Source organism: Polyodon spathula, chromosome 13 (genome assembly GCF_017654505.1).
Source record: "Polyodon spathula isolate WHYD16114869_AA chromosome 13, ASM1765450v1, whole genome shotgun sequence".
Classification (NCBI taxonomy): domain Eukaryota; kingdom Metazoa; phylum Chordata; class Actinopteri; order Acipenseriformes; family Polyodontidae; genus Polyodon; species Polyodon spathula.
Genome location: NC_054546.1, coordinates 31,720,874 through 31,733,225, shown reverse-complemented (window position 1 = coordinate 31,733,225; position 12,352 = coordinate 31,720,874). Strand labels below are relative to the sequence as shown.

Below are 12,352 nucleotides of genomic sequence, written 5' to 3'. Positions count from 1 at the left end.
ACATTCCAGGAAGCGTCATTGAAAAGTTAGCACAAAATCTGTGTGGGTGCTTGAACTATGATCAAACCCGGTTCCCTAAATTACAGTAAAATAAAAGCATCACTTGGCAATATAGGTTTAAAAGAAGGGGGTAGACATCATTTATGTTCACAGAAATAGCATTCCACAATTCATTTTAATTTTTAACCAGAAAGGACTGAATGTCTAAATTGTGGCAGCTTGAGGGAATCTAAAAATCACTCAATGACGCAGAATGATGGAAAGCTCTAATGTCCCTGCAAATTTGTGCAAATGCATCGGTCATCTCTGAGGAAGCCTGTCTGGAAACAAAGAGCAAACTGTAACTATTACATCAAACGGTTTTCTACAAAAAGACTCACTATGTGCTCCCCATTGAGGGTCAATGGGGGCATTAGATTGAACAATTGATGCTGTATGCATGCAGTGGAAGTCACGTAACTGGTAGTTTGGCATCATGTGTGTAAATAAATACATTTTAAAAAAGGTGGGGTGTGTGAAAATACTTCCTTTTAGTCCTTTGAGTTCTTGTTTTACACTCAGACACCTGCTGAGACAGACATCCTCTTAGCCAGACAGTGCAGTGCTTGCATCCTCCATTAAAGACAGGGCATGCCCCACCCCCACTGTAGCAGAGGGAGCATGGTCTGTCTGTCTGCCACAGATTAGGCCAACCTAAAACACAGTGCCACTGGGATACAGAGGGAGATTAAGATAACAAAGACCAGCCCTGTCCACCACCACGTAACTGATGGCCTGCTACGAACTTTCTTTCTTTGTAGGAATCTTTATTTCAAAGATATATGGGATGATACACACTTCCATCCATCCACTGTCATTAACCACTTTATCCTTTACAAGGTCGCGGTGAGCCTGGATCAATACACTATATTAATATACACAGCATTCTCACTGCGGAGAACCATTATCATTGCCATTTTAAAGATTTTGTTTTTGAGTGAAAAATGTAATTTTAAACTTTGAAGATGGATCTCTTGCAATTTACTCGTGGAAGGGTCAGTGTTACTTCATCAGTATTGGCACAGCTCATAATAGAGTCAAACCTGTATTAAGAGGCCACTCAAGGGACAGTCTAACAGTGGCCTCTTAACACAGGTGGTCTCTTAAAAGAGGGCCCATAACTTATAAATTTTCTATTTGTCTCTGACGTGCTTTCCTATAATTATATATGTCTTACATACACTGTAAAAGCCAGAAGATGTAATATGAACAAAAGGAAGTATGTAATTTAATAAGATTAAATTTAGATAACGCAATTGCAAAACAAATTATTTTGTTAAAGTAACAAATGCTTGCCTGTCTCCGGTCACACAATTTTTTTTTCTTCTTTTTTATAAATTTAGTCGTCACCAATTACTATTTTTTATTATTTTCTCTCCAATTTAGTCTTGTCCAATTACTTTTAGGCTCAGCTCACTGCTACCACCCCTGCACTGACTCGGGAGGGGCAAGGACGAACACACGCTGTCCTCCGAAGCGTGTGCCGTCAGCCGCCTGCATCTTTACACACTGCAGACTCACCATGGAGCAACCCAGAGCTATAGCGTCGGAGGACAACGCAGCTCTGGGCAGCTTGCAGGCAAGCCTGCAGGCGCCAAGCTGAGGACACCCTGGCCGACCTAGACCTCCCTCCCCCCGGGAGGTGCTGGGCCAATTGTGCGCCACCCCCTAGGAACTCTCAGTCATGGTCGGCAGTCACCTAGCCTGGAGATCGCAAGTTCGAATGCAGGCTATAGGGCACATCCGCGTGGGGAGCCCTTACATATATTTTTTTTAAATCCTTTGCAAATTTCAATGCCTGTGTCTGCCTTTCAGATAGGCCTACGTGTTGATTCATTGCATCCTGATGCCAGCATAAGATCTTTTTCGATTACACACACATTGTTTTCATACTCTTAGAAGTATGGCTTGAATTTGTCTGTGTTTATTTTCCTTTTAACAGTTTTCCTTTAAGTCTTAAACCGCTACACCCTTATTATGAGAACATTCTGTTAAATTAGGGGGAAAGAATAACACAACACGAAGAGTTACACAGTGGAAGCTACCTAGTTCCCAGGCAAGTGCGAGAACGGAATGCAAGTTAAAGTAGCATCTAGGGGAAGTGATTGCTTGCTCTTGTGTTGGAATAATGAATTAGGTGAAACAGAATGAGCAAGTCAATCAGGACATCAAGGTAAAAAGAAGCGACTTTGTTTAGCAATTATCCGTTTAATTAAGATACTGAATCAGCTCAAAACATTCAAGCCCTCGTTCTTTCAGTTTCAAAATATTGTATTTGCATCTTTCTAGTGCCAAATTTTTCAGCAGTTTTTCTAGCACTTACTGTGTTTACAAGTTTAATAACTTTAATTCTGTCATATAGGAAGGACCTTTTGTTGCTCCACGTTTTCTCTCTTCCTTTACAAGAGAGCGCTGTTCTTTTATTGGTTACAGATAAAAGACCGCTAAAATGGTTACCATATTTCTTTGAATTTAGGATGTACCATTTAAAACCATATTTTTCTTATAACAATAGCTCTGTGTAAGGGTGCTTAATACAGGTTTGAGACCATTGCTAGGTAAGAGAATTGTGGTCACTGGTCGCGTTAGACAGGAGGTCTCTTAATACAGTTAAATAAAAGTACAAATATCATTGGGAGGAATTTAAAGGAATTTAAACCGCTTCGACCAGGTGGTCGCTAAACACAGGTGGTCGCATGAGCAGGTTTCACTGTAGTACAAGACTCTGAATAAACTGAAGAGTATTGTGAAAATGTAGATCACCACGATTTACATCCACAGAATAGAGCAAAAAGTGAAGTATAGTGCGGCAGCGGAACTAACAACCTCCTCCTCGCACGAAAAATAAACAGTTGAGCCAGAGGAAAAACCTGAATCAGAGACATCGGATTGGAAATGCACAACAACAGCAAATACAAGGTACTGAATCATGTATTGTAAACCAGGTACCCAGTCAGGCCCCTTTATGTGATTTTTATGATCGACCTACTTGGCCTTTGTACCAAAGAGCTAAGAGTTGAAATCATGAAACATAAACCTGTGCAGCTAAATAAACTGACGTTGAATTCCCCAAAAATCACACGAGTTGTACTCATTTTTGGAACAAAATGTCTATTGATTTATTTTAGGTTGAGTTTTTTTTTCAACTTCACACTCTTGCACCAGGGCCCAGTGGATCCTAGTACCGACCCTGTACCAAGAGTCCCTATATGGTCCGGAAAGTCCAGATTTCCTAGCAAATAGAAAAAAATTATTTATTCTGCACAGCAGAGTTAGTGAAAGTTAGCTGTGCTCTTCGTGCAGGTAACACATCTGCTGATCACTAACTTACCGGTATACAAAGGTGAGAACGATTCATTGTGTCTGTGTTTACTATCATGACGGCCTTGTGGTGTTGAGTTGTGGGGGGGGAGTGGTTTTATGCGTATGACTCCTCCCATGTGTATGATGCGTATAACCCCCCGGGAGACTAGCGTTTCGTTTAACAGTTTACAAATGTTGGCAAGTATGCAGTAAGCATGTGGAGTTAACAAAAAATAAAAAGGCTATCATGATTACAGAATAAATTTACAAAATAATTTACCTTCCTTCCTACTGCCAGCAAAGCATTCTGTATCCCAGTTAAACAAGCACACAAAGCTGTACCTGCATTTGATGTACCTGTAATTCAAGATGTTCAAACTGAATAGACTGGCTATGTTTTCAAAAAGCCAAACCCTATTGTCTACACATTTAGAGAATTAAAAGGGACTTTTATCTTGCGTGCATGTTTTAGCACCCTCCTAAAGGCTGTTTGTGCTGGTTTCTTTAGGGAGTGTGAAGGCAAATGGCTTCTTATAATCCTGCAGCTCTTAATCCTACTGTTAGTCGTGAAATGTGAAACGGATCCAGCTTGAACTAGACAGCAGCTCATTATCATGCACTTCATTATCGTGCCCATAAATGTTGTGGGCACGGCAGACAGATGCCGTCCATTCCCATGTGGAAAACCAGTATTAGGTGCCATGGTGATTGGTAGTGATGGCATAGTTTACCCTGCTTGCTGAATTAGAAGGATGTCTTGGGTTCGACTCCTACACAGGGTGTAACAAACATATTTTTAATGTGAAAAAAAATGTAGTTGATATTAATAACACTTTCATTGAAAATACATACTTTTGCACACATTATTTTAACATGCATATATGTTGTTGATAGTTTCTGTTGTATGTATTTGTGGTATACTGTTGATGAAATAATGATCAAATTTGGTTGTCAATAAATTATTATATTTATTTAAAAAAAAAAAAAAAACTTTAACGTGAGTGTCAGATTGCTGCTAAACATATGTAGCACCCAGAAGGGGTACTCGTTCTTTTTGAAGGAAAATATAAACTAGACCACACTACAATGTCAGGCAATGAACACTGTTTTATTAAATACATACAATAAATAACTATATTTGCAAAACAGGGCAGATTTAGAATACAGAGTCTAGGCAAGCGGTTTGCACTGCTCGTTAATTAAAACAATATCTAAACACAGAATGACAATTTAAAACTAAAGGGCAGTAGAGCTCAATACCTGCAGAGACGGGGCTCACAAAAAAAAGCAAAAAAAAAAGCATTAAAACCAATATCGCCCACCTCCAGCACTCCTCTAAAACCCAAATGCCTTTTAAAATACTAGTTTAAAAACACATGCATGACAAAATGGAGGCAGGGAGGCAGCTCTTTTTTTCCTATTTCTCTTCCTTCCACCCGCCGAATCAGAGATCCCAGGCGAGTGGGATAGAGCAAAGTGGGGGGAGAGACTGCAACCGCTGCCAGAGAGTCCCGCAGCCACCTCCAGAGTGACCAGCATTACCACCTGAGAAAGAGAACCCTGCGTCGCAGTTGCCGCCAGAGAGCTCTGCTCCACAATTGCCGTCAGAGAGTGTGTCATGCACCACCCAAGAGAAAGTGCCCCACGCTGCCAGTAACACCAGGGAGAGTCTGCACAGCGACGTCAACTACGTCGCCAGAGGCCCAGAGAGATGCCCATCGTCACCAGAGGCCCAGAGAGAGAGCCCCGCACCGCCTGAGCTCCAGAGAGAGAGCTCCCAGCGTCGCCAGAGGCCCAGAGAGAGAGCCCGCACAGCCAGAGTCCCAGTGCATGCATCCATCTATCTATCTATCTAGCTATCTTTTTTCTCTATCTATATCTCTCTCTCTCCATATACATATACACACACACACACTGATGCACGAAAGAAATGCAACACTCAAGTCTAATGGATTTAACCAAATATTTCAAACAGAGATGTCAAACAAAATCACAGAAAATGTGAACAAAAATACAGATCAAAGAATCATAAGTTTTCAGTATAAAACGAGACAGTATCAGGTATGACCTCCCTGAGCATTAACACAATCCTGGCAGTGTTGACGCATAGACCTGATCAGCCTCTGGATAGACTGCAATGGGATGTTCCGCCGCTCTTCATGTGCAGCTGCAGTCAGCTGGCGAAGGTTGGCTGGTCGTGGTTGGCCCACCAGTTGGCTTGAACAGTGCAACAGTCCTGGGCCGGTGTGGTAACCTTCTGCCTTCCAGGATGTGGCCTGTCCCTCACAGAACTGGTTTCCGGGTGTGTCTAGACTAGTCTGCTGACTGTTGAAGCACATCATCTCATTCTCTAGGCAACTTTTCTCAGACAGGCCGCCTTCAATCGTGCCGACAACAACCAGGTGATCTTCACTACTCATGCGGGGTGTGGTTGTATCTTTCACTGTTCTTGCGTTAATTAAAATAATATATTTTTGAATGACTACTTATACAGATTCTTAATCAACTTTAAATTTTAACTCAACTAAAAAGTAAATCACTGAGAACCTGGCATACTTATGAAATCATATAAACTTGAGCTCAGTATTTTGTTATCCCAAAGAACAATACTACTCAATCAACAAACCTCTCTACTCACTATTTAAAATGCAACTAACTATATATATATATATATATATATATATATATATATATATATATATATATATATATGGCAGGATTTGAGCCCTAACTAGTCATACTCTCACTCCAACTACATAAGCTCTACGCTACACAGATTCACATCTTAACCCTTTCACCACACTAGGCTATTATTTAAGGCTGGTTCACACCGGGCATACGATTCAGACGGACGCGCTACAAACGGACGCAGGCGTTACTTCATTCAGCACAAAGCAAACAGGCACAACTGTAAAAGCAGTGGGGGTCAAGGTTGTCCCAATTGTTTTTACTAACTTGGCTTCTGTTTTTCATGCACAATAAAAGCAGATCAAATGCTTCTACAGCTGTGCCTATTTGCTTTGTGCTGGGCAAGGTTGCCCCAATCGCTTCTTGAAACTTGGCTTTACTTTAAATGGCTGGGCACTTTTGGTAACTTGCTGTTTTTTCACATTTCCAATGTATTTTGTTTCACATTTTACATACATGCTATATTTTCAGTATGTGCAAGGAGAATATCTTAAGACATTTGTCTTGCATCATGACTGAGAAAGTGATTGTCCCAACTTGTGACGCAGTGGTTAATATTTTTTCTATTACATTTTTGCAATACATTAAGCAGCTTATAAAAGAGTTTTAAGCTCAACTGTAATCCCTTCAGAAAATAACTTTACTAACAACAGATCTGTCACATGAGCACGACACAGTCATGCGTTCTAAAAGACCTGAGGGAGAATTTACTTTTATGACATCAGTTCACTTGTGAGAACAACACTTGTTTTTACTAAATACAGGGATGGAAATATGACCCCTGATGCACAGCAGTTTGATCCCTTCCTGGTTTTACAAGGATTTTAATAAGACACACCTGAGCTTGCTACCTATACACTGTGGCTAATGAAGATTGTAGTAAAACCTGGAATGGGTGAAACTGCTATGCAATAGGGGTCTTATTTCCACCCCTGAAAAAGTACAGGGAATCAATATTCAAATCAGCATAACCAACATTAAACTTTTGCAGATTTACTTGCCTTGAAACTAAATCTTACTTCAGTAATGATTTTCAGACATATTTGCCGATGCATTTCAGACATTCTACGGTCTAGCCTTCATAAAAAAATTAATAAAAAAAACACGTCTTTGATGATAAATCCCAATGTCTCTGTTGAAACTACAAGTTACAACTATTTTATGAACTGGCTCAAGAGAAAAGAAAAGGATTCCATGAAATAAATGGGATGATGCAAGTACCCTAACCGTTCAAGAAACATGCTTGCTGGTTGCGGGCATGCAAGCCAAATAATACCTTGGCACCAAATGTAAAGGTGTGGTGCACAGTTCATGGGTTTAAGGTTGGTGACCTTAAGAAAATATCTGGTTCTAGGAGCTTCCTGTAAAATGTTCTTAGTAAAACAAAAACACCATTTGTTTAAAGTTTGTGACACAGTAGTATTTTACAAGAGTGGCAAGAAGTCTGAATGCCCTTATAGAAAAATATTCCTAATGTCAGGTGTGTCCAATCACAGACCTGGAGGGCCATTCCACTCCAGGTTTAACTGGCAACATGGAACAGTGAACTGCTTAGGGTGTGGATGTATATTTAATCAGTTCAATTAAACAATTTAGAACAGGTTTGGAACAAAAAGCAGGCGAGGACAGGCCAACTTTGACCACCCCTGCCTAAACCTATGTGAAAAACCTGTGTGGTCTACTTTCTAATGAAGAACAGTGCAATAATGAAGAATGGGGCAACTGGAGGCAGGTGTTTTAGAAAACAAATTGTGTAGGCTGAAAACAGAATAAAGCCAAAACTACAAGACAGAAACACCAGAGGTACTTTTAAAGTAATTGGATCCAACACTGTTAAATACAGGCCCCACTCAGAGCCAAAGTAATAGAACAATTTATAGCGCCATTGTTCGACCTGTCCCAGAATATGGATGTCTAATCTGACTTTAATCCCTTGAACCTAAAACTATGGAAATCAGAAAGAGCAGAAATAATAATTCAGTGCTATCTGATTTGTATAGAAACTGGCTGATGCAGAGTGCTGATTGAACAGCTTCCTGCTACCATGAGCGCTTGTATGGGAGTGGTTAGGGAGCTACAGCAGTGCAGGCAGCACAAGAGCATTACAGACGTGTCATGCTTTGCTTGTACATGGATAAAGAGCTTGATAAAATGCCAATTGTGTGCAACTGGTGCGTACTGGGATAAATTCTGATTTTGCATGGGCATTGTTGCTGGCATCTGATCTGTTTTTGAACAAGATATTGTTAAAAAGCAGGACTGGGTGTGGGGCAGGTATCATGGGTTGTGAGTGACTGTGGTACATCACCTCAAGCAGGGTTTCCCAATCCTGGTCCCGGGGACCCACTGTGTCTTCTGGTTTTTATTCCAACTGAGTTCTCCATTACTTAATTAAACCTTAATTGAACTAATAATTAATTGCTAATAATTAAAGAGCTTAATTAGACCTTTTAATTGGTCTCAGTTCCTAAAAAAAAATAATAATAAAAAAGTGGCAGACTTCAAGTTACTTATAAAATTGTATAGTTAACTTGAAATCTTCAACTGTTTAAAAGCTGAAAACAAATTTTAAAAAGTCTAATTAAGCCAATGGACAGATCAATTAATGCTTAAATTAAGTAGTTCAATTAATAACCAGGGGCAGGTTTTTCAAAACATAATCTGGATCAAGTAATGCGAAAGACAATACAAAATTTTGTGATCGAGATTCCTTTAAAAACATAACTAATTTCGTCAGCGTAATTTGTAATGTGGATAGAAGTAACTCAGCAGTGACATTTCCTGAGAAAACAGATCAAAACGATCCAGATAAAAAGAAATCTGGAACACAAAATATTGGAAAACAAAACTGGAAAAAAACGGCCCCAGAAGACAGTTGTACCCAGGACCAGGACTGGGAAACCCTGACCTAAAACTTGGTAGCTACTACTTGCTGTCTACCAAGTAATTTGTGAATGATGGATAGATACACAAGGTTACTGTATTATTAACCATCTAAATTACTAGTCAAATATATGGAAAGTCAGATTGTTCAGGCATAACTTTTCCTTCTTCGTTGTTAAGGTTTTTTTGTGTACGTGTTGCTATTAAAACAAACAAGTACAATGTTCAATATCTAGGATCCTAGGCTGGTTCATTGTACAGGACAGTGTTACACTGTCAGGGGGAGGATGAGCAAGTACAATGTTTAGTTAGGGCTACACAAACCAAGCAGAGGAAATTAAGTTATTTAGGGCGTTTTGCCATCACTGTGCAAGACCTTTCAGTTCAGCTGATAGATTCTAACGTTTTGGCAGCTACCTTTACATTTCAGCTTTTATACCAATGTCAAACCTCATGGGATGCTCATGGTACGGGTTATGTTAACACGAGCAACATGGCGAATATAGAATAGACTGTTGGTCTAGTTTCTGTATTCGTGGTCTATGTTAATACAGTTTTGACAGGAGCAAGTTGATACATTTCACAGGAAAATAAAACCGTGTATTAAAACATGTTCACATTTCTGTATATTTGGTATTTTTCACATTTCATGTATAAATGGGATGATGAAATAACGACAATTTAAGTCAGTTCCTGCTATCGGACCCACGTGTACTTGTACGACGAAACACTGCTGAAAGAACAACCTGAGAACTTCCTCATTTTTATCGTGTAGTACAAACGCACATGTGCACAGAACTGTGCTTGTAATATATAAATAATAAATGTGTTGCTTTTTTGTTGGACCATTTACCTAAATAAAAAGTATGTTAATGACCAGAAATGTAATGTAATGAACACAACAAAAACCTCTTTACTGTCTCAACAATTCTAAGGTGGCCAGTAAAACACCTGACATAAGCAGCTATTGGCTTTTACAGAAAGGCAGTACTTACGTATACAGAGACAAGCCACAAGTTTGGCTCCAGAATCTGGTACCGGACAGTCCGGGAAGATGGGTTTGAGGAGGTAGGTGGCAAACACGAAAGCCACGATGTACTGCGAAGAGGGGCGGATAATGAGCAGCTCGATCCACAGCTTTAGAAAGGCTGGCAGGGACCCGTAGACCTCCAGAATGTAAGCATAATCGCCGCCGGATTTAGAGATGGTTGTTCCCAGTTCAGCGTAGCACAACGCCCCGATAGTGGAGAAGACACCGCAGACAGCCCAGATGATAAGGGCTAACCCCACAGAGCCGGCCTCCTTGATCACCCCCGTGGGGGTTACGAAGATCCCAGAACCGATGATGGTGCCGACAATTATGGCAACGCCATTGACAAGTGTTATGGTTCTTTTTAGGGCGACTCCGTCCCCCTCGCTGACATCTTTGTCTGGGCTCCCAGACGAGCCCTCTCGGTTCAGGGAACCGGGTACCCCTGGAACAGAACCCTGCATCTTTTCAATCGCCTCGCTATCCTCCTCTGCCCGGTGCGCAGACGAATTCGAATTTCGTTTTTTTAAACTGGGCATTGCTTACGCTGATATACGGAATGTTCGATTATTATTATTTTAAAATCAAGCGTCTCCGAACAGAAAGATGGGATGCCCAGCTCTAAACACACGCAACACTCTGTAGTGAACGCACAGTGCTAAATGTTTGGGTACGATTATATGCTACGCTTTATTATCAGTTTAGGCTAAGCATCGTTGTTTCCTCCTCCTTTTTATGCCCAAAGCGTCACTGCAACACTCCCCCCCCCCCCCCCCCCCCAAAAAAAGATTTACATGCGCGCGCTTTAATCCCTTGAGGACCAATGACAACTGGCTCAAAAAAACAGGGTTTGGAACAACGTTGCAGGTGTCATTTCGTTCAGACAGTCATCGCGTTGCCTAGAAACAGTTTTTTGAAGTTGCAAAACATTTCAGTCATCAGTCTGCACTGAAAGAGTTAATATACATTGTAAAATGAAACTATGATTAAAGGCCAAAAACGAGCCCGACAAACAATGGAATGGAAATGGGCGCTGCGCCATCTGGTGTCCAGAACCAAGTTGATAAGTGCTTGGGAAATTCAGTGTTGGAAATATCAGTTTTTTAGGAGCGATTGGAGATTTTATTTAAACCCTACTACTGTACTGCAAGTTTTGACATTGTTGTTCATCCTTGGGTCACAGAGTGACAGGACTTTGTCCCACTGCTAAAACTAGAGGAACGTAAAAGAAACCTGACAGCCATCAAGACCTTACCATCATTCAAGTTTACACACATTGTACTGTGTTACATTCTCCCAGACCCTTCCGTGCAGTCTGCATTTTTGGAAGGCTGAACTTAAATGCTTGTGCATCATTTTCCCTTTTACACACACACACACAGTCAAACCTGTATTAAGAGATCACTCAAGGTACAGTCTAATAGTGGCCTCTTAACACAGGTGCTCTCTTAAACAGAGCCCATAACTTATGAATTTTCTATTTGCCTCTAACATGCTTTCCTGTAATTATATATGTCTTACATACACTGTAAAAGCCAGTAGATGTAATATGAAGTATGTAATTTAATAACATTGATTTACAAAACACATTGTTTTGTTAAAGTAATGAATGCTTCCCTGTCTCAGGTTATACAAAAACGTGTTGATTCATTGCATCCTGATGCCAGCAGAAGATCTTTTTCGATTACACGCACATTGTTTTCATACTCTTAGAAGTATGGCTTGAATTTGTTGGTGTTTATTTTCCTTTTAACGGTTTGCCTTTAAGTCTCAAACCGCTACATTCAAATTATGAGAACATTCTGTTAAGTTAGCGGGAAAGAACAACACAACACAACACCAAACGAACACATTGGAAGCCACTAGTTCCCAGGCAAGTGCGAGAACAAAATGTAAGCTAAAGTAACATCTGGGGGAAGTGATAAATATCATTGCTTGCTCTTGTGCTCGAATAATGAATTAGGTGAAACATAATCAGCAAGTCAACCAGGACATTAAGGTAAAAAGAAGCGACTTTGTTTAGTAATTAACCATTTAATTAAGATACTGAATCAGCTCAAAACATGGTCATGTGAACAAAAATAAACATAAAAGCCCTAGTTATTTCCGTTTCAAAATGCTTGTAATTTTTTTTTTCAATTATTTATTAAATATATATATTATTTCCTTTGCGGTATGGATTCGAACCAAAAACACTCCACACCGAAGGCAAACACGCTACAGTTTCACTAATGTTTTTATGCACGCATCCAATGTGCCTATTCGGCCAGTATGGAGTTCTTCATTACATGCTGTATTTACATCATCATAGTGCTGAATTGTTCGGCAGTTTTTCTGGCACTTGGTGTCTTTACATGTTTAATAACTTTAATTATGTCATCTAGGGGGGGGACCTTTTGTTTCTCTCTT

The 12,352-nt window shown here is 40.1% G+C and overlaps 1 protein-coding gene across 1 annotated transcript in view; it reads right to left on the bottom strand.

Annotated features, from left to right (window-relative positions):
* The window catches only part of slc7a5 (solute carrier family 7 member 5), a 39,570-nt gene extending 28,102 nt beyond the window's left edge, over positions 1–11,468 (bottom strand). Inside the window, exon 1 of the mRNA XM_041269507.1 lies at positions 9,909–11,468. Coding sequence (XP_041125441.1) covers positions 9,909–10,482 — 574 coding nt within the window. The 5' untranslated portion in view covers positions 10,483–11,468. The remainder of the gene's footprint in view (positions 1–9,908) is intronic.
* Positions 11,469–12,352: the final 884 nt, after the last annotated feature.